The sequence below is a fragment of the Camellia sinensis genome, chromosome 2, assembly GCF_055761805.1.
Source record: "Camellia sinensis isolate YWXY chromosome 2, ASM5576180v1, whole genome shotgun sequence".
NCBI lineage: Eukaryota > Viridiplantae > Streptophyta > Magnoliopsida > Ericales > Theaceae > Camellia > Camellia sinensis.
This window is the reverse complement of record NC_138962.1, coordinates 27,837,307-27,859,348: the sequence shown is the minus strand read 5'-3', so window position 1 is coordinate 27,859,348 and position 22,042 is coordinate 27,837,307. Positions and strand designations below refer to the sequence as shown.

At 39.8% G+C, this 22,042-nt stretch overlaps 1 protein-coding gene across 2 annotated transcripts; it reads right to left on the bottom strand.

Annotated features, from left to right (window-relative positions):
* Positions 1 to 678: 678 nt before the first annotated feature.
* Positions 679 to 17,096, bottom strand: TIC62 (NAD(P)-binding Rossmann-fold superfamily protein). Of its 2 annotated transcripts, XM_028195327.2 has the most exons (13): positions 16,768 to 17,074; positions 15,555 to 15,672; positions 15,393 to 15,465; positions 15,241 to 15,292; positions 14,907 to 15,083; positions 14,246 to 14,327; positions 14,068 to 14,140; positions 13,853 to 13,963; positions 9,263 to 9,415; positions 8,108 to 8,238; positions 7,736 to 7,951; positions 1,166 to 1,351; positions 679 to 999 (listed from the first exon to the last, which is right to left on the bottom strand). In XM_028195327.2, the coding sequence occupies exons 1-13, from the start codon at positions 16,940 to 16,942 to the stop codon at positions 945 to 947; spliced, it is 1,602 nt and encodes a 533-aa protein (XP_028051128.2). In that variant the 5' UTR covers positions 16,943 to 17,074; the 3' UTR covers positions 679 to 944. The 2 variants fall into 2 exon arrangements, with proteins under 2 accessions (XP_028051128.2, XP_028051138.2); XM_028195337.2 differs by lacking the exon at positions 1,166 to 1,351 and having other exon boundaries at positions 16,768 to 17,096.
* Positions 17,097 to 22,042: the final 4,946 nt, after the last annotated feature.

Below are 22,042 nucleotides of genomic sequence, written 5' to 3'. Positions count from 1 at the left end.
AAAGTCTTTCTTTGTCAAAATACACAGAGAAACCAACGACCACCTACCTAAAAACATTGCTTCTTTTTTATCTTGGTTCCATTTATAGCAAGGGTTCTCTGTCATAACAACTTTATGTAATAAATAACATAATTTAATAGTCTAAAATTTAAAACTGAAACAAATAATAACAATTCTTCAATTTTAAATCTGGATCGTTAAATTACTATAACAAGATTATGGTAAAGAAAATATGGTAGAAGTTCTTGATTCTCCAAATTATAGATTATTGAACCCTGTTAAATTTGGCAAGTTATAATGTTGCTAAACCTAATGTTAAATTTGGCATAAGGTTTGACAATTGTCAAAAATTATCAAGAGCTAAAACTACCCCTCTCATGAAGGAGCTCACAAATCATTTTTATTTATGATTGTGTAACAAAAAAAAAAAAAAAAAACACATTTTTTCGTATCCAAAATTTTTGAAAACAAAAATGATAGAAACACACATTAATGTGTACTAATTTGGCGTTATTTTTTTTAATTCCATTTTTTGAAAACAAAAACAACACAACAAACAAGTTTTCCTTTCAAGTTTAAAAAGAAAAACACCCAAAAATTACACCATCTAGGCTTCTCCTGCTTGAGGAGGGCATATTACCCACAAAACAGAAGGAAAATACAAGGACAATGCTTAAATGATAAAAACATTTCACACTATTCTCATCCCATCAAATCAAAATCATACTAATATAGTTCACACTTTCAATATTGTATATCAGCAAAACTATAAACAGAAAAAATAAAGTAATAAATACAAAAACACTCCAATTATAATTGTATGCCTCCTATGAATCTAAAGTATACCCTCATTTTCTTTAATCATTCCGCTATCATTCATAGAGGAAGTCTTTGAGGAAATATGAATTTATAGCTCATAGGAATCGATGGGCAGTCATCATTCTCTATAATTTTCTTGGGGATGGCATTGGAGAAGTTGGAGGCTTTAAATCTTCATACCTGTTCATCGAAATAAAAAGAAAGACAAGAAGACGGTAAGCTCATATCGATTTATGTTTCCTTGGTGAAACGCGTCATTGGAATAACGCAATCATTATTAACCCTTCTACACGAAATGAAGAATAGAGGAAAAAGAAATGCAAGCCAAGAACTACAAATGACTTACATGGAAAAAGGTGAAAGCGGCCTTGGTTTTGGTCCAGCAGGATGTTGTTCATTTGGGAGGGCTTGAGCTGTGTTGTTCACCAACACCGTGGCCATTTGAGACCCACCATTCGAGGAAGATGGTGGCAAGAGTGACCCGGTTGGTGCATTAGGAGACGGTGATGTAGGAGGCCTTAAGTTATCATATCTGAGAACAAAAAAAGTGTGCAAAGGCTTAGGGAAGCAATGAATTGAAAAGGGAAGTATCGAACTGACAGTATGCTGCTGTATTCTGCAAACTAGTTAAGTGAATGCTAGACAAAAAACCAAGCATAACCACTTAAAACTTAAAAGATAAAACATTCAGAATAAAGGCAAAGAAATTGAAAAGGTATTAGCAAAAAACATAAAGGTATATTATGAATATGAACCGATGAAGAAACATGATAAAGAAAATAATGCAATATAAGATATCACAAGGAGAAGATTAGAAGTGCCACATCTATGCCCCGACACAGAGAAGCCTCTAAATAATATTAAGTAGCAATACTAGCAGTATTACAATGTGCACAGGGGACTTCTAAATTTTAATGTTAGATTTTACATATGAAGTTTTACTCCCAAGAACTAAGGTGAAAAAATCCAATCTACTGATTGTAATCTTATCGATGATATGTATAGTGCCATTTAGGCAGAAGACATACTTGTCAAAAATTAAGATGAACCATTTTCGCCAGTTTTGCTTAGCAGAAAAGCATGTTCACAATGCAGAGTAGCATACAAAGTCACAAGGCTTTAAACTTGCCAAGATTTAGAAAAATACAGAAACTGGTTTCAATTCATTACTAGATTTTTTAAACATGAGAATTTATCATATGATAGTAGTAATTGCCGCAGATGTAGCACAGCAATAAATAGTCCGGCTAGCAAGAAGTGTCCTACGGTGATGATCAACAGAAAAATTAAAGTGCCGACCAACCCATCATAATAAACTTACGCATGGTAGGGTGATTGATGAGAATTGAATTCTTGGGGAGGATCTGTTGAATATAGAAATTAGAGTATATAGAATCTTTTTATTTTTAGTATTATGTATATAATCTGTGATTGTGTCAATCACTGATTTAGTATTGTTTCCTTATTTATATCATTTCCTAAATTGTATGATGAATCTATTATATATGCATGGCTTCTACCTCATTCATGGAAAAAGTCAAATAATTCTTTTCATTCTTTTTGGTATTAGAGTCAGGTCAAGTACCTGGTAATTTTGCTTCACCAGTGGGCGACAGCCTTGCCTTGGCCGCCCGCCAAACCTCAACCCATTCCACTGCCATATTTTCTTTCAGTATCATTTCATGATGGTCTCTTCCTCTATCCACTAGTTTATTCATATTCCAAATATCTCTATCATATTTTTTTTTTAACTTGCAATCTATTTTTTTGTGTGTTTCTGTTCCACTTTGTCTTTCCCTCTATTTTAACCTCAAATAGGTTTCTATCTTCAAACCTATTTGAGTTTGAGGGGGGTATTATACCTATATCATGGTAAGCATAGTGATATACCACGTAAACCACCTAAGCCGCCCCCTTTGCGCACAACCCAAGTCGCCCCCTTGGCACACTCTCTAATAAGCCGTCCCTTGGCGCACTCAGTCATCTGTTGCCATCATCGCTCAGCACCACGTCATAAGTTATGTGTGTGCCACGCTTGTTGGTTCAACATCCAGTCTCTACAACAGTTCGACATGACCCCTTAAACTGTTTCAACAATGATTCCGGTCAGTTCCTACAACTGTCCGACATGACCCCTTAAACTGTCCCGACATTGATTCCGATCAGTTCCTACAACGGTTCGGCATGACTCCGTAAACTGTTCCGATATTGATTCCAGTCAATTCCTACAATGGTCCGGCATGACCTCGTAAACTGTTCTGACATTGATTTCGGTCAATTCCTACAACAGTTTGTGTTAAAATCCACCTACTCTCCACCTACTTCACCCACTTAAACCTACTCCACTAAACCTAACCCACTACACCACTACCACCTCACCTACTCCACTAAACCTAACCCACTACACCACTACCACCTCACCTACTCCACTAAACCTAACCCACTACACCACTACCACCTCCACTTCACCTACTCCTTACCTACTACACACTCACCCTCTTCTATATATAGGAATCATGAATCATTGTAATAGATATCAATATAAATCAATCAATAATACAATTCTCTATTTCTCTTTATACATTAAATTTCTACATGGTATCAGAGCAAGGTTAAGCACTTAGTATTTTTCGTTTCACCGGCGGGCGGCAACCTCGCCTTGGCCGCCCGCCGGACCTCAACCTATTCCGCTTATTTTCTATACATACCTTCCCATCACTGCCTAAATCCTCTCTCTTGAGGCCAATGTGAATTCCTCTTCTTCATAATCTGCACTAACTGTGGCATCTTTTCCTGGGGCAAACTCTGCAACCCAACACTCAATCTATGCTTCTCCTCCATGCTCATTTGCCTCTTGTTAGGATCCTTCGCCTTCGGCTGTGGTTTGGGCTTCGCCACAGCCTTGAGCTTCACTGCAGCTTTCAGCTTCACGGCAGCCTTCGGTTTCACAGCAGCTTTTGGCTTCGCAGCTGGCTTGGCCTTTGCCGCTGGCTTGGGCTTCACAGCGGCTTTAGCTTTTGGCGCAGCAGCTTTTGTCTTAGCCGGAGCCTTCTTTTCCTTTTTCGCTTTTACAGCCTTCGGCTTTGCAGCAGCCTTCGGCTTTGCTTCCCTCTGGTGGCTCCCCAGGTTCCACCTGAGCTGCATGATTCATTTATAGCTGCAATTGATAAGGGAAGTATTAGAACAATGCCCAATAGAAGTATGCCAGCTGCTCCTTACCCTACTCCTGGAGCACTATTAATAGGTGATGCTTTCAACATGCGTCATCCTTTAACTGGTGGAGGAATGACTGGAGCCCTGTATAAGGTGTTTTGTGCATCTCCTGATCAAGCAAGGAAGGAAATGCGTGAAGCATGTTTTGATTATTTGAGCCTTGGAGGTGTGTGTTCAACAGGACCAGTGGCTTTACTCTCTGGTCTAAATCCTAGCCCATTGAGCTTGATACTCCATTTCTTTGCTATAGCCATATATGGTGTTGGCCGTCTCTTGCTACTATTTCCTTCCCCTAAGCGCCTGTGGATAGCAGCTAGATTATTTTTGGGTGCATCGGCTATCATTTTTCCCCTCTTTCTCTCACATGGGCTTGTCCCCTCTCTCTCCTCCGTTTGATTTCAAAATCCATTATTTTTATTTATTTTCTCCAAACCACTTTCCTTATTTCCCCCATCTTTCATTTTGATTTCAAATATATTTTTATTATTTCTTTCTTTATTTTTCTTTCACATTATTTTTTAATCTTTTTCAAATTTCATTCATACCATATAGCTTTGCACACCAAACCATCTTTTATTTATCTCAGGGATCAACCCCGATCACAATTTTAACAAAAAAAAAAAAAAAAAAAAAAACCACAACAACACAAACCACAACACCACAAGATTTGTTTTCTTTTCTGCAGACGGCCACCCACCGACCTCACTTTTTCGCCTATTCCGCCGGTCTTTTCTTCTTGCCTCCGTCCTGGGCGGCCCTTGACGGTGTTGCCTCCGTGTTTCCCACTCCACTGGGCACAATCACTCCACCCTGCTCCTCCACTACAGCATATGGCGGACCTCCAAATCGGAACATAACGGTGGCCTTCCGCTTCAGCTCCTTGTTTTCTGCCTTTAGCACACTTATCTCTGCTCGCGCATCCTTATACATGCGTTGGAGCAGAGCCAGCTGGGAGTTTAACTGTTGCACCTCATTTGTCCTGCTCTGCAGCCGGTGCGACAAGTTTGTGACCGCAGTCATGGTTTCCACACATGACTTCAGAGTATACTGATTGGCCTCAATATCAGTTTGCACCGCCATTTTTTGCTCCACCGACCGCATCGGAAAGTTCAACGGAGCAAACACAGAGGTGTTTGGTTGAGGTTCACTGGCCACCGCACCAGTTCCCTCTCTTGTTGACTCATTGAGGTCAGGAAAGAGAGTGAGTAGACCACGGGATGAAGAGGCCATATTCTGGGTAGCTGAACGGGAAGAAGAGGCCATGTTTTTTAGGTTGCTGAGTGTTTCCGAGAAGGGTTGGATACAGAGTATTTACAGATTGTTTCAGAATAACAAGTTCAGAGGTTTCAGTCTGGTTTGGTTTCCTCCGCCTCCGCATTGGTTTATATTGACACAGACGACGCGGCCGACACGCCGCTCTGTCGCTCACGTGCCTCGCCGCGTCTCCGGCTCACCTTTTGATGGCTCGACGCTTTCTGTCGGGCACGACTTTTGATGAAGTGGGCGCGCCTTTTGAGGGCGCAACTTTTGATGGCACGCCTTTTTATGGATTGGGCACGCCTTTTGATGGCACGCCTTTTTATGGATTGGGCACGCCTTTTGATGGCACGCCTTTTGAAAGATTGGGCACACCTTTTGAGGGTGCGACTTTTTAAGGGTCCGACAAGACTCTGTAAACTGTCCCGACATTGATTCCGGTTAGCTTTATGGGTCCGACAAGACTCTGTAAACTGTCCCGACATTAATTTCGGTTAGTTCCTTTATGGGTCCGACAAGACTCTGTAAACTGTCCCGACATTGATTCCGGTTAGTTTCTACAAGGGTCCAGCAAGACTCTGTAAACTGTCACAACAACTGTCACCACATTGTCTGCTACAACGGTCCGACATGACCCCATAAACTGTCTTCTACATCGGTCTGACACCGCCATCCAGTGTCCTCTACACCGTTATGACACCACCATACAGTGTCCTCTACAACGTTATGACACCCCCATACAGTGTCCTCTACAACGTTATGACACCCCCATACAGTGTCTCCTATCCTCTTTTATTTTTATATATTTTCTTGTTTTGTTACTCTCTCCAAACTCAAGTTGGTTAGTTCCTATCCCCCTTGAGTTTGCGGGGGCTGTTAAAATCCACCTACTCTCCACCTACTTCACCCACTTAAACCTACTCCACTAAACCTAACCCACTACACCACTACCACCTCACCTACTCCACTAAACCTAACCCACTACACCACTACCACCTCACCTACTCCACTAAACCTAACCCACTACACCACTACCACCTCCACTTCACCTACTCCTTACCTACTACACACTCACCCTCTTCTATATATAGGAATCATGAATCATTGTAATAGATATCAATATAAATCAATCAATAATACAATTCTCTATTTCTCTTTATACATTAAATTTCTACAGTTTGGCATGACCCCTTTACACTGTCCCGACATTGATTCCGGTCAGTTTCTTCTAGGGCAGTTCAGTCTCTGTTTTTTTCCCTTTTTAGGGTGTGGTGCTGATGTATTAAGCACTTTTTTGGCCTTTTTTATCTAGTGGACTACCAGATTTGTTCAGTAACATTTATTTGGACTAGCCGTTAGGTTTTTTTCAATTTTTTCCAGTCATCCATTGGCAAGCTGCAACTATTAGATATCTTCACAATAGCTTGAGGGGGAGTGTTGAATATAGAAATTAAAGTACATAGAATCTTTTTATTTTTAGTATTATATATATAATCTGTGATTGTGTCAATCACTGATTTAGTATTGTTTTCTTATTTATATTATTTCCTTATTTATATCGTTTCCTAAATTATATGATAAATCTATTATATATACATGACTTCTACCTCATTCATGAGAAAAGCCAAATAATTCTTTTCATTCTTTTGAATCCCCCTCAGCGGCACTGCTTTTTGGGATCTTTGCAACATCATTGCCACTAGTAACCTGTGATACAACTTTAGCTGGTGTTGAAGCACTTAAAGTTATATCTTTAGGACCACTTGGGGTTGGACTTGGAGAGGTAGGTGGCTTCCAATCCTCGTAACTGTCGATATCATGAAATCAGTAGTTAACAAGCTGCTCTCCTTTTATAAGTTTGAAAGGCGGAAAGAATTATCATACACTGGGTGAGGAGAAAGAAATTGTTGTCTGTAGTTCTACTGCAGCTGATTTCAACTCAATGACATTGGCTGTCATTGCTAGCTTTAGCTCTAATGATGGACATAACAATGCATCAATGTAATTAACATTTCTCCAACCATTAGATGGGTTAGGGGTTGGGGATGCAAGTGGTTTTAAATCCTTGTAAATATAATAATGATGGCGATTATGATAATGACAACACAGGAGAGTTGATGATCCCCAGAGACCGAATTATCTTTGACTTTTACATGAATTTGAGTGCATTGTGTATTGGATAGTTCTTGCAGTATTTATATAAGTTTGTGTAAAACACTTGATCAAGCTAATGCATCAGAATATTCATAAACATGTCAAATTTCTACTTTTATCAGGTGACCAATGATCTGTTTGCAGCAGACTACTGAATTGTAGAATATCTATCATACAATGGAATGATTTTATACTGTGGGTGTTAAAACCCCAGTGTTGAAAACAGAAAACAAATAAATAACCAATAAAGTGATTAAGGTTAATGAAGGTAACACAAGGAAAATTAACATACTTTGCATAAGGTGACAGAGGAGTTTTTTTCTTCACTTCTGTCTGGACATTTTCCTTTTCAGTTACAGTGCTTGGGGATTCTGAAATGTTAATTTGTGTAGATGAAGGGGCAATCTTCAATGCTGATGAAATTCCCTCTACATGGCTTGCTTGAGTAGCACCGGCAGAAGTGCTGGGGGTTGGAGTAGGAGATGTAGGTGGTTTCAAATCCTCATAGCTTTGGAAAGGGAGGGAACAAGAAAAAGAACAAAAGAATAAAAGCACGAGTTAATTTTGTCACCATATGTATATATTTTTAATTACAGACTTCTTTTTTTTTTTTTTTGATATTCAATATTTTTAATTACAGACATAACAGACAAAGATGGCTCACACAATATAAGGAGAAAGAGGACTTGCTGCCACTGCTTTTTCTATGGCAGGTTCTTTCTCAACAGGAGCGCTCAGCGGAGGCTCAGATACAACACTCTTAGGAGATTGAGGCCCACCTGCAGTATCTGATTCCTGATAGTACCCCAAAAGAAATTGTAAGTTCTCTGGAAATTAGTTTCATCAAATCATAGTCTGAATGTGAGCTGTATAGCAAAGTGAAAGGAGAATTTAAAGAAGCCTTTACAATTCTCCAAAATCAAAAACTACAGCTCTTAATGCCTCAAAAGCTTAATGCAATTCTTGTGTCCTAAAAACCATGTTTTCACACAACTGTTGAATTGGGACTGGAGACTTTGTTTAGATGAATTGAGCTACATATTTTTTCAAAGTTCTAAATTACTGATAATCGATTGCATTTTCAAATTTGTTGTGATACCATGTAAGATTCTGAATAAACTTTTTGTATTCAATTGTATAGTAATTCTAGGCCTAATCCTAAATAGGAAACCAGAATAAGCCTAAAAATAAAATATTCACACAATCTAAAACAATTTAAAATATTCACACAAATATATATATATATATACTAATATTCTCACAATGTGATAGCTTAATACCATATCAAGACAGGCAAACACACTATTAGCTAGAGATGAACCTTGGTTAGGTAAGACAGTACTTCCTCTCATCAAAGGAAGACACAAATAAAGAAGATAGCAGTACTACTTCCAAATTATATGGCCTTTCTATTATAAAGGTAGTGATTTCCTTTTAGGTTTCAGATTTTCACTTAAAACAGTACAAAACTGGATAGTGGCCCATTGACTAGAAAGTTGAATTAGTATGCACTTTCAAAGGAACGATACATGCCGAGAGCAGAATTAGGATTAACCTTTGTATGAAGTATGCTATATTTTTTCTCATGTATACATAAACTAGAATGATTACATGTAGAAAATCAATATGCAATTTTAAAGGAATAATAGATGTTGAATTAGGATTTGCCCTATATAGCATATACTATTTTTTCCATAAACAAACTTGGATGAGTACTTCGGCAGTTCAGCCTCTCAACTTCTCAGACTCAATTTTGTAAAAAATAATTACTTGGACGGTTGGCTTTATGTCTTTTTGGCAGGAAATGAAAGAAAATTACCTTCAGTGGCTTAATCTCAACACGTTGAGATGGAATCTTCACAAGGAGCTCTCCCACAGGAGTCAATGGTGCAGTTGTTTCTGCAATAACTTCGACCACCTTACAATATGAAATGCTACGCTTTTTTGCCATAAATGCCATGAGTTCTGCCACCTGTCAGTTATCAACAAAAAGTCACTTTTGTTGCTGACTGGCCCAAGTCTATTCAACATGTAAGATAGAAAAGTTTGGTTTGATTTTCAATAATAATGATTAACTATATTGCAGATATCGAATTGAATATATATACCTTCTGAGTTACTCATCAAATAAATTGTAACCCATTCTGATTATGTTCAAATCTAATTGGATACTAAATCTTGTTGGTTGGACATACCAGATAAGTACATGTATAACCACTCATAATTTCGTTGCTTTCAATTCTACCCGCTTATAGATTGTTAGAATTTACCTACACCTACCACCACCTACTACCACACCTACTACACCTACCACCAATTTACCCTCACCTACTCCTCACCTACTACCCAAACTCTCTCCTATATAATGAGCCACTCTGATTTGTAATAGAACATATCAATACATCAATCAGATATCAATCAATAATACATATATTTTTCATGGTATCAGAGCAAGGTTAAAGATCTTGGTGTTCCTCGCCTTCCGGCGGGCGGCAACCTTGCCTTGACCGCCCGCCGGATCTCAACCAATTCAAACCTCTCTCTTCCTCTGTGTCTCTGGCAGATCAGTTGAATTCTTTAAAATCACCACCTTCTGAGTTCAACAAATATTCCATTAATGGCTGCTTCCGAACCTATTATGAGGCTTCTCTTCATCTTCTCTATCCTCTTCATCCTCCTCACACCTTCTCATTCAATTCCTCTGCACAATCTGTATCTTAAAAGGCAAGCTCCAATCTCTTGTCTGAATACCTGGAAGCCCTTGCTACTTCAACACCGGAGTGATGGCACAGGTTCAAGTTCAGCCTCAAGCTGTGAATGCTGCTGGAAACCAGTTCGTGACGACTCGCCCCGGAATCATGAGACACCGGCCTCAACCATGGTGAACCCATGACTGAGGATTAGTGGAGAGGGACGCCGGTGATGGAGTCCTGTCAGACTGCCGGTCGTCTACGGCGTCAGTTTTCTTGTGCCTCGCTGGGCTTTTCAGTCGACGCCACTGGTGGTGCAGAAAACCAAGTGGGTGATTTTGGACTTCGGCTGGCCCCACTCTTTGATGGCCTTGGTTGCAGCCACTTTGCCTAGTTTTGGTACTTCAACAACCACCATGTCTTGGCTAGCATCTAGTGAAGTTGGGCAGAGTCCCCGTCCCGATCGGCATCACCATCACGGGTCCCTCGGCCCTCTGTGCCCTCCTCACTTCCTCCACTGTCACCATCTTCGCCGGAGAAAGAAATTCACAGGGGGCGAAGAGACACCGTGTGCGGTGGTGGTGGTGGTTATGAGGTGGTGGGTCAGAGACCACAAAGCTACAGAGGAGGCAGAGTAGAAGATAAGTATTGTCTGAGAGAGCTTGTTGAGTTGGTAATCAGCTGCAAATTTGTCTTCTATCACGTGGGGTGACGATGAGATTTGTGAATTAATTGAAGTGGTTTGAGCTGGAATGCATATCTTCAGAAAAGGAATGTGTCGGCAAACTCCACCATCCACAATATATTATCATCACCATTTCCTAACCCACATGGATTTGTTCCTATCTTTTCTTACAACCCATCATTCATCTCACTAGAGTATATAGAATATATATATATATAGATATATATTAAAAAAAAACAAAAAAAAAAAAAAAAAAAAAACCAAACCGATCTTTCTCAAATCACTCTTCCAAAAATATTGTCTTTTATCTATTTTATTTTATTTTATTTTATTTTTCTTTTTCTTATTCTACAACACAACACCACCAATATCACACCACAAACATTCCACTTTCCTTATTTCTCTCATTTTTTGTTTTGATTTCAACTTTATTCTTATTATTTCTTTCTTTATTTTTCTTTCACATTATTTTTACTTTTTTTCACATTCCATTCCTACCATATAACTTTGCACACCAAACCATATTTTATTCATCTCAGGGATCAACCCCGATCACATTTTTATAAAAAAAATAAAAAAAAATAAAAAAAAATAAAAAAAAAAAAAACAAAAACAAAAACAAAAAAAAAAACAAAATACAAACAAACAACCACATTCACAGGTGGGATTTTTCTTCTCTACTCTGCCGCCGGTCTCTTCTTCTTGCCTCCGTCCTGGGTGGTCCTTGACGGTGTTGCCTCCGTGCTTCCTAGACTACCAAGCAAGTTGCCTCCCCCCTGCTCCTCCACTGCAGCATATGGCGGACCTCCAAATCGCTACATCACGGTGGCCTTCCGCTTTAGCTCCTTATTTTCTGCTTTCAGCACACTTATCTCTGCTCGCGCATCCTTATACATGCGTTGGAGCAGAGCCAGCTGGGAGGTTAACTGCTGCACCTCATTTGTCCTACTCTGCAGCCGGTTCGACAAGTTTGTGACCGCCGTCATGCTTTCCACGCATGCCTTCAAAGTATACTGGTTGGCCTCCACATCTGACTGCACTGCCATTCTTTGCTCCACCGACCGCATCGGAAAGTTCAACGGAGCAAACTCCGGGGCGCTTGGTTGAGTTTCCAGTGCCACCGCACCAGTTCTCTCTCTCGTTGACTCGTTGAGGTCGGGAAAGAGGGTGAGCAGCCCGCGGGAAGACGATGAAGCCATTTTCTAGGCACCAGAGTGTTACACAGTATCTCTCTCAGAATTCTCTCTCAGAAAACAGAGTGTTACAGAATCTCTCTCAGAAATCTCTCTCAGAATATCTCTTGCAGGTTTTTTGCCTCAGCCTCAGCCTCAGCCTCTGTCTTATAGCCGAGGCAGCCACGCGCATCGCGCGCCTCTTACCACCAGCCGACAAACGGGCACGCAAGCCAAGGCGCCCACGTGCCTCGCCATCATGTCCGGCACACCTTTTGATGAATTGGGCACGCCTTTTGATGGCACGCCTTTTGACAAAATTGGGTACACCTTTTGAGGGTGCCACTTTTACAAGGGTCCGACAAGACTCTGTAAACTGTCCCGACATAGATTCCGGTTAGTTTCTACAAGGGTCCGACAAGACTCTGTAAACTGTCCCGACATTGATTCCGGTTAGTTTCTACAAGGGTCCGACAAGACTCTGTAAACTGTCCCGACATTGATTCCGGTTAGTTTCTACAAGGGTCCAGCAAGACTCCGTAAACTGTCACAACAACTGTCACCACATTGTCTGCTACAACGGTCCGACATGACCCCATAAACTGTCTTCTACAACGGTCCGACATGACCCCATAAACTGTCTTCTACAGCGGTCTGACACCGCCATCCAGTGTCCTCTACACCATTATGACACCACCATACAGTGTCCTCTACAACGTTATGACACCACCATCCAGTGTCTTCACCAATGGTCTGACACGACCATACAGTGTCACCTATCCTCTTTTATTTTTATGTATTTTCTTGTTTTGTTACTTTCTCCAAACTCAAGTTGGTTAGTTTCTATCCTCCTTGAGTTTGCGGGGGGCTGTTAGAATTTACCTACACCTACCACCACCTACTACCACACCTACTACACCTACCACCAATTTACCCTCACCTACTCCTCACCTACTACCCAAACTCTCTCCTATATAATGAGCCACTCTGATTTGTAATAGAACATATCAATACATCAATCAGATATCAATCAATAATACATATATTTTTCATAGATCAAGGTGAATCCATGTGAAATTTCCTCAGGTATGATCAATGCTTGAGTAGCGTTTACAGTTCAGCTCAACCAACTATTCATATGATCTAGGTTGGTGTTGCTTCCTTTTATTGCCAACCCCCAAGAAAACAGTTCTTTTGTATTTTCAAGCATTCCTTCTTTCTTTCTTTTTCTTTTACTATTGTAAGGCCCCTAAGCAGACCGTGGTGACAGTATGAATAGAGAAACAAATAAGGCATCAAGTGCCCTTGCTACATAGAAAAGGGGGCATAAAGAACCACCCCTATGTTACCAGAAAACGCTAATATTCTAGCGAATTACGTATTGGTACGCACGTTCCAAAACATGGTACACTTTCGTTCCAAAATAGTAAATTTAGTGATCTGCAATGATCCCCAATTTTTTCCCAATATATTTCCTTAAATGTTATCTTAAGAGGAAAAAAATCAAATATATGAACTAAAATCTATGGTGAGTTAAGTTTTGACAAGACAAAAAATCAAAAATGGGTCATAATTTTCATAGAAATGATTTGTTACATGAAAGAAGAAGAAAAAAAATTATTAGATACTTAATTGTCAAAAGAAAATTACTCTAGACGTACCTTAAATTTTTAAGTGTAATATATAAAAGTCTACTCCTATCATGCCACATTTTATAACATGTGGCGTACCACATTCCCATTCCCATTCTGTGTACCGGAATGATCCACATTCTAGGTAACATAAAACCACCCAAGCCAAATTACAAGAGTAACAGTAAGGTCTTGACATATTCTACAAACAGAAGTTTACTGGAAGAAAACCTGAAGATTTGATACTTGACCACCAAACAAGGTATCTTCCTCTGAAACGGTGACATTATGAGTTTCTTTGTAAGCATCAGTAGGTCGCTCCATGCCTCCAGGTCTCACTATCTGCAACATAACATGATAAAAATAAGTGACAGCCTTTAAGTTCACATATATCCAAAAACAATCATGTTTGTTACTTCTCTGCAGCAAAATCTACGAGAACTCACAGTGTAAGGGAGACCACTAGCTAGCAGTGCTTCTTCTGCCTTCCTTTTCCAAATCAGAACTCCCCAAAACAAACTTCAGCAGCAGAAGCAAAGGATAAGCATCTCATTTTGTTAGAAGATAACTGATTTGTATAGTCAAACATAAAATTGCGTAGCAAATCAAAACTTCTTGACTCACTTCAAAATCGCTGCAGGAAATCCAACCTTGTTTGTCCCCAAAGATGTAAGCAAAATGAAGTGGTTAACTTTTGCTACAGTTGCTGCACATTTAAAAATAATCACTCGAGTTCTAGCATGTTGTGCCTAAAGAGAACAAACTTGCTTGATTCAAAATTGAGAAAATTCCATGTCTTCAGATAAAATCATTCAACAATTTATGCCCTGTCCCATCTCCATCAATTAAAAACTACTAAAAAAATGAATATAGCCAGAATTGAGGAAGGTAGTGAAGATGATAATGATGATTATAAGGATAGATCAAGCCTGATGAATTCAGCATTTCAGAATTGCTACAAGCATGAACCAAGCCCTAGCAAGAGCTAAGATCATGAGCTGGTGCTCCTGACAGTCTAGCTACAATCTCGTATTTAGATAAAATTGCCAAGAAAACAAACTTTCAACTTCTTCACTTTGTATCGTGCAGAAGCTCCTTAACTTCTTGGGACAATGGATCAGGGAAAAAAATCGATAATTGTTGAAATAGTTTTTTTTTTTTTTTTCAGTTTCCCTCAAGGAAACATGAAGTCATGGTGTGTCGTCAATTATCATGGCCAATAAAGTCAGCTGATGCTAAACTGAAAATGATTTAGCAAATATCTCAAATTAAAAGCCTTCTTTACCTGCATCAATAAGATTTTTTGTAGCCTGATAGTCAATTCGATATGGTCCAGTGATATCGAAAACCTCCTTCTCACTGGCTCCAATGCAACATATAACAACTGATGCATTGCCTAATGCTGGCCCAATCTGATCCCGTTTCTCCAAGTCACACTTTACAATTGCAAGCTTCTCTATAGCTGGGCTAAACACCAAAGAAATCCTGTTATTTGCTACAGGAGTAAAACATAAAATATAATTTGTTTATCCAAATAGTTCATTTTTATACTGGATATAAAGATTCACAATAACATAAAACCTAGGAAGAAAGATGCTTTGAAAGCTTTTCTTTCTTACGTTTAGTTCCTTCACTTGCAACTTCATCACCAAGCTTCATCTGCTGAACACTCTGTAGATAAACATGGTGTTTAGTTCATCAAGAATTTCATTAAAAAATAAAAGAAAAGAAAAAAAAATAAATTGGTGTGACCACAAACCAAACTCCATACTTGCAAAAGAGATTCTGCCCTTTGAGCACTTCGGACACCTGCTCTAACTTTGAATCCCAATTTCAAAAGCTCCCTGAAAAACCAACTTCTCAGCAAATTTTTAGGGAAAACTACAAGACCTGTTAATAATTTGACTTGGTAAAACTAGAAATAGAATGTAACCTTACAGTCCGTGACCCAACTTTACCAGTAGCACCAGCAACAAATACAAGATTGTCATCTTTTGAATTGGCATCCTTTGTAATTGCTTCAACTGCCTCTGAGCTAAACATTGTGGAGCCTTACAGATATCACAGATATGAATTACATACAAGAACAGAAAATATAGCATGATTGTCATTTCTTAGCTACAATGAGAGAGAGACAGAGACAGAGAGGGGGGAGGAATAAGGGATTCCTCTTTCATTCTTAGCTTACTAAGCTTAGGCTTCCCTCACAACTCGTGGTCTGGCGGCCCTACACCTTGAAACTTTTGGACTCTCCAACTCACACACGTCCACAAGAAGTAGAAACAGAATTAAAAGTTAACTCACACACGTCCACAACCAGTAGAAACATAATTAGAAGTTAGCTAATAAACCTGGTTATATAAGACCAACACTGTATAGTAATGACATACGCCTTAACTGCTGATTCATTGAATGGTCCATTTCAAATATGTTTTGGAAACAATTTTTTCACAAGTTATAAAAAAAAAAATTCTCCAAGTGTCAACCAAAGTTTCTGAGACATGTACCTTCAAAATTTGTTCTAGTTTTTGAGAAAATAATAAGTTTAACATGCAAGTAATGGTACCCAGTTTCTTAACTTTCTTCCCAATTATGGAATGCAATGCACTTTATATTTCTTCTACCTATCTTGATCAAAATCATCAGTGAAATACGAATAGAGTCGCGAAAGCCAAGAATCTATCAAGGTATACTTTTGCTCTACGTTCGTTTCTCTTCAAATTCATTTCCATAGCTCTCCCAAATTCATAAATTGTAAAAAAAAAAAAAAGAGGTATTATAACTCCAAAAGATACAAAGATTTCACAACAATGATGCTGACCCTTGAACAGCCCTGACTTGAACTTGGATATGTGCTAAATCAAAAAGCTTTGCGCTTTGGCAAAATTGCTAAAACAACAGTCTACTAGTTTAATTCCTGGGAAATTTTGAGGGGAAAAAACGATGTATTGTCCTTGTGATGTCGCTTTGGTCCACAAAAGTTAAAATAAGTACTAATTAGACCAAGTTGATTTTAGTTTTATTGGATTCTAAACAACAAAAAATAAAATCACTTCATGTTCCAACGCTTTCTCATCAACCAAACAGGAAGAAATTTCAAGAGATTTCACACATTACATTGGAAAATAGACAGCATTGTAGATTACCTGAAGCTTGAACTCTGAATCCAACAAGTTTGAGATTCGAGGCATCTCCGAACCTCTTGTAATTGGGAAACTTGATCGCTTGACCACTCGCAAACGGTTTGTCTCTCAAACCAGTTAGGGTTAGAGAGGAGGGTATGCCTGTGATGCTGGGTGATTGTAGAGAGCGAAGCACCATTGCCGTGGAGTTTGGAGAGAGAGAGAGAGAGAGAGAGAAAGGGAGAGAGAGAGAGAGTTCAATCTTGTGGTAGTTTACAGTTTAGCGCGCCTCCACTCCGTGTAGATATGATGGACCCCGCAAAACAAAGGTTCCATGGTGAGACTGGCTACACATTTTATTTATTTATTTAGGTGTCGTTTCTAATGTTGGCTAATTTGATTTTTTGGCTAGGTGTTATTGATTTAAAAGTTAAAAAATTATTAAAAAATTAAAATATTAATAATTTATACTAAAAAGTTAAATATTTATTTTTTATATTTTTTTATAAAAAATTAAAAAATCATTCTAAATATGTTAATTTTTTTACATTATATTTTAGTTTAAAAATCAAAAAATTAATAAAATATCATATTTTCAAACGAGCCCTTAATCACAAAATGACAAAATAAGTTAAAAAAATAATAAAACAAAATGTCACGTATAAATCATAATCATTTTATTTTTTTTCAAAAAATTAAAAAAGTCATAAAAACTAATCCAAACAAATTTTTTGCGGAAGCTAAAATAGTTTAAAAAACTAAAAAACTAACCTAACTTCCCAATCGAAGCGTACCATACATGGTCTTTAATAAATACATAAAAATTAATTTAAAATAAATAGTACAAATATTAAATATATTATAATAATTTTGAATCAAATAATTTTATCATTTTTATCAAGAATACAATTCTGGTTTTAATTATTACTATTATTATTGTTTGCATTATTGGTGTTATAGATTGGCCATATTCAACTTCTCTTATCTGGTCAAATTTTCATTCAATTTAGCTATCTTCACATTTGTTATCCTAAATACCTTTTTATAAAAACATTATATTTGATTATAAATCTTGTTCTTAATATTAAAATCAACACATTTAAGCCTTATTTGGAAATGATGTATGTAGACACCCCATTTTTGACCGACCTTAAGACTCAGACGTCACCGATTGAGCGCTTGGTGATGTTGCATATTGTGCTTGTTCAGAAATTTCAGAGTTGCGGCCGTGAGCCCTGCCTCCGGACTTCCGAACCCTCTTCTGTACCTTGCCTCGGTTTGCGAACCAGACTCGGTTTTCTTTGTTTCTTTTCCTGAGGGGAGGGAGAGGTCCCGTAGACCATCTCTCAATGTTTGTAGGCTACATTTGGTGGCCGTAGGCCATTTTGCCCATTTCGGAGTACGGTTCTCGGTTTTCGGGACCGCAGGCCGTGTGCCTCGGTTCGGGACCGCTTAACCATCTCCTATTGCTCTGATTTTTGGTATACATCTTATTTAATCCCTTTTGAGGGACACTGGGGCCTGAGAAACCCACTTCGTGGCCGAACACCACTTTCGGTGTTTAACAGCCCATTTTCGGGACCCCGAACTGCGTGTTTTGGTCCCCGAGCATTCGTTTTGCAACGGTTTTCGTTCATTTTTGGCAGGTACCTCTGTTTTATCACTGGAGAGGTCACTGAAGGGTGGGAGGCCAGCAATTGTTGCAGCAACCAGTTATCTCTCCTCCGGAGCCTCCCGGCGCCCGTTTTTCCAACTTCCGGGCTAATGTTGAACACCCTAGGGTTAGTGTTGCCAACTTTGAACCACATATCTGTGATCTACACACATGGGAGGCCCCTAAAAGTTGGTGGCCGGCCATTAAGGTTACCTGACCCTTTTGACCCCTTTCTTCCAGGCTAATGTTGAACCCATTGGACCCTTTTTCTTGAACTTTGAACCACATATCTGTGATCTACACACATGGGAGGCCCCTAAAAGTTCATGGCCGGCCAGTAATTCAACTTGACCCTTTTGAACCCCTCTTTCCGAGCCAATGTTGAACCCCTTGGACCCACTTTCTTGGAATTTTAACCACATGGTTGTGTTGTACACACATAGGAGTACCTCCCCAGTTGCTGGCCGGCCAGAAAATATGATTGAACCTTTTGACCCCTAGCCGGCCGGCTAGGGGGTGTGGCCGGCCGGCCACCTGCAACAAAAGTGATAGGCCGGCCGTGTTCCTTGCACTGTGCACTTTACAGCTGTGGGGCAATATCCCCCAGACAAGATATTTATCCGGGGGATATTTTGTGGGGGAATTTTGCTCTCATTTTCCCCCACCTTTACACCCCCTTTTGAACCCTTATAACCAGCTGGTGGCCTCCTTTGTTGGGGTTGGAAAAACTCTTCTTCAAGCTCCCATATAGAACTCCATCTCCATAGCTCTCATTTCTTGAAAAACCCTAAGTCCCCTAACCATCATTCCTTCTACACCACCAAGCTCTACCACCACCACCTCATTTCCAGCAACAAGGGAGGTTTCTCAAAGGCAAAAGAAGCTGCAAATCCATCCAAGAAGCAACAAAAGCTTGAGTCTTCAAGGGTAAGTAATACTTTTACCCTTTTGACCCTTTTTCTTGATCTATTTCTAAGCCCCACTTGCTTTTTGTTTCAAGCTCCGGCCCTAACTTAAAAGGGCCCTATTTTGAGCTCATCTTCACTTTTCATTAAGGGCTCAACCCTGTTTGAGCCCTCCATAATACACTTGCTTCATTGATCCTCTTATGTGTCATGATTTTGCATGCTATTTTTGGCCCATGAGAAATTTATTTTCGAGCATGTTGTAAACTGACATTAGGCTTATTTTGAGCCCCTCTTCAACATTGGAGAAGGGCTCAACATTGTTTGGTACCTCCATGTGTCACTTGTAGTTATATCCCTTATTTGGCCCCATTTTTGCATAAATTGGCAGCCCCCTTTGCTTCTGTTTTTGGACCTTGGTCCGAACTGAAAGTGGCCTTATTTTTGCCTATAATTCATGTTTCATTAACACTTTTTTTCTGTTTGGTGATTATTTTGTATACTTCATGTTATAGCACCTTTTGAGCCTTGTTTTGCATCACATTTTTAGCATATTTGTATACTGATTTTGAGGCTGCCATATACTGTAAATATTCATATTTTTGGTCCCTCTTCAGTGTTGTAGAAGGAAATTTTTCAGTTTGGGTTTTTCTTGTATCACTTGCTTCATTACCCTTCTTTTGGCCCCTATTCTTGCATGCTATTTTTGCCATACCTATGCTTGCTGTTTGGCCATGTTTATAACTGTGAAAGTGCATCTTTTGGGACTGTCTAGCTTCTGTATTTGCATTGCATGTCCATATTGTGCATGTTTAGCATAGCTATAGGCCATTTCGGGTGCCTAAATTCGCATTTCGGGACATTTCCTTGCATTTCATGTCATTTCGCTTCATTTCGGGACTGTTTTCCCCCATATTTTAATGCTGAAATTCCACTAGTATGCTTGCATATCATTTTTGCCATGTTGCATCATATTTTGTCATCGCCTCGGTTTGCGTGCCCGTGTGCACGCATTTCGAGGCACTTCATTTTTATCCGTCGGCATCCTATGTGAGTGTGGCTGAGGCTCACTCATGTTGGTATAAGCCCATTTGTCATTTCCATGTCATTTCATCATATTTTGTCATCGCCTCAGTTTGCGTGCCCGTGTGCACGCATTTCGAGGCACTTCATTTTTATCCGCCGGCATCCTATGTGAGTGTGGCTGAGGCTCACTCATGTTGGTATAAGCCCATTTGTCATTTCCATGTCATTTCATCATATTTTATCATTGCCTCGGTTTGCGTGCCCGTGTGCACGCATTTCGAGGCACTTCATTTTTATCCGCCGGCATCCTATGTGAGTGTGGCTGAGGCTCACTCATGTTGGTATAAGCCCATTTGTCATTTCCATGTCATTTCATCATATTTTATCATTGCCTCGGTTTGCGTGCCCGTGTGCACGCATTTCGAGGCACTTCATTTTCATCCGCCGGCATCCTATGTGAGTGTGGCTGAGGCTCACTCATGTTGGTATAAGCCCATTTGTCATTTTCATGTCATTTCATCATATTTTATCATTGCCTCGGTTTGCGTGGCCGTGTGCACGTATTTCGAGGCACTTCATTTTCATCCGCCGGCATCCTATGTGAGTGTGGCTGAGGCTCACTCATGTTGGTATAAGCCCATTTGTCATTTCCATGTCATTTCATCATATTTTGTCATCGCCTCGGTTTGCGTGCTCGTGTGCACGCATTTCGAGGCACTTCATTTTCATCCGCCGGCATCCTATGTGAGTGTGGCTGAGGCTCACTCATGTTGGTATAAGCCCATTTGTCATTTCCATGTCATTTCATCATATTTTATCATTGCCTCGGTTTGCGTGCCCGTGTGCAAGCATTTCGAGGCACTTCATTTTTATCCGCCGACATCCTATGTGAGTGTGGCTGAGGCTCACTCATGTTGGTATAAGCCCATTTGTCATTTCCATGTCATTTCATCATATTTTATCATTGCCTCAGTTTGCGTGCCCGTGTGCACGCATTTCGAGGCACTTCATTTTTATCCGCCGGCATCCTATGTGAGTGTAGCTGAGGCTCACTCATGTTGGTATAAGCCCATTTGTCATTTCCATGTCATTTCATCATATCATATCATCGCCTCGGTTTGCGTGCCCGCGTGCACGTATCGGTTTGCGTGCCTGTGTGCACGTATTTCGAGACACATATCATCGCCTCGATTTACGTGCCCGTGTGCACGCATTTCGAGACACATGTCATCGCCTCGGTTTGTGTGCCTGCGTGCACGCATTTGGAGACATGTCATTTTCTCGGTTTGCGTGCCTGTGTGCACGCATTTCGAGACACCTCATTTTCATAGCATTTCGCCATTGTCTCGGTTTGCGTGCCTGTGTGCACGCATTTCGAGGCACCTCATTTTCATAGCATTGTGTATGTTAGGATCGCATATTAGTTGCATTTCATGCATATCATGCATATTGCATCGTGTCCGGAATAGGAGTTAGCCCGGGCACGGGAAACGAGGTACATTTCGTACTCCGAGTGACGGAATGTGTCTCAATTCCCCAGTCACCGACACTCCGGATTATCCATGATGGAGTTAGGTTTTAGTTGTAGTTTCATGTGCATTCATCCTATATTGAGTTGTGCATTTCGACTCCTCGGCCATCATGCCTCGGTATGCGTGATTGGTGGCACGAGGATCGAGACATGCATATATCTGTGCAAATACATTGCTATGCC

Coding starts and splice junctions, on each gene's coding strand:
- TIC62 (XM_028195327.2), bottom strand. CDS start 16,942: ATGGTGCTTCGCTCTCTACAATCACCCAGCATCACAGGCATACCCTCC. Junction 15,673..16,767: donor ATTCAGAGTTCAAGCTTCAG/GTAATCTACAAT, acceptor GATATCTGTAAG/GCTCCACAATGTTTAGCTCA. Junction 13,964..14,067: donor CTAGTGGTCTCCCTTACACT/GTGAGTTCTCGT, acceptor GTTATGTTGCAG/ATAGTGAGACCTGGAGGCAT.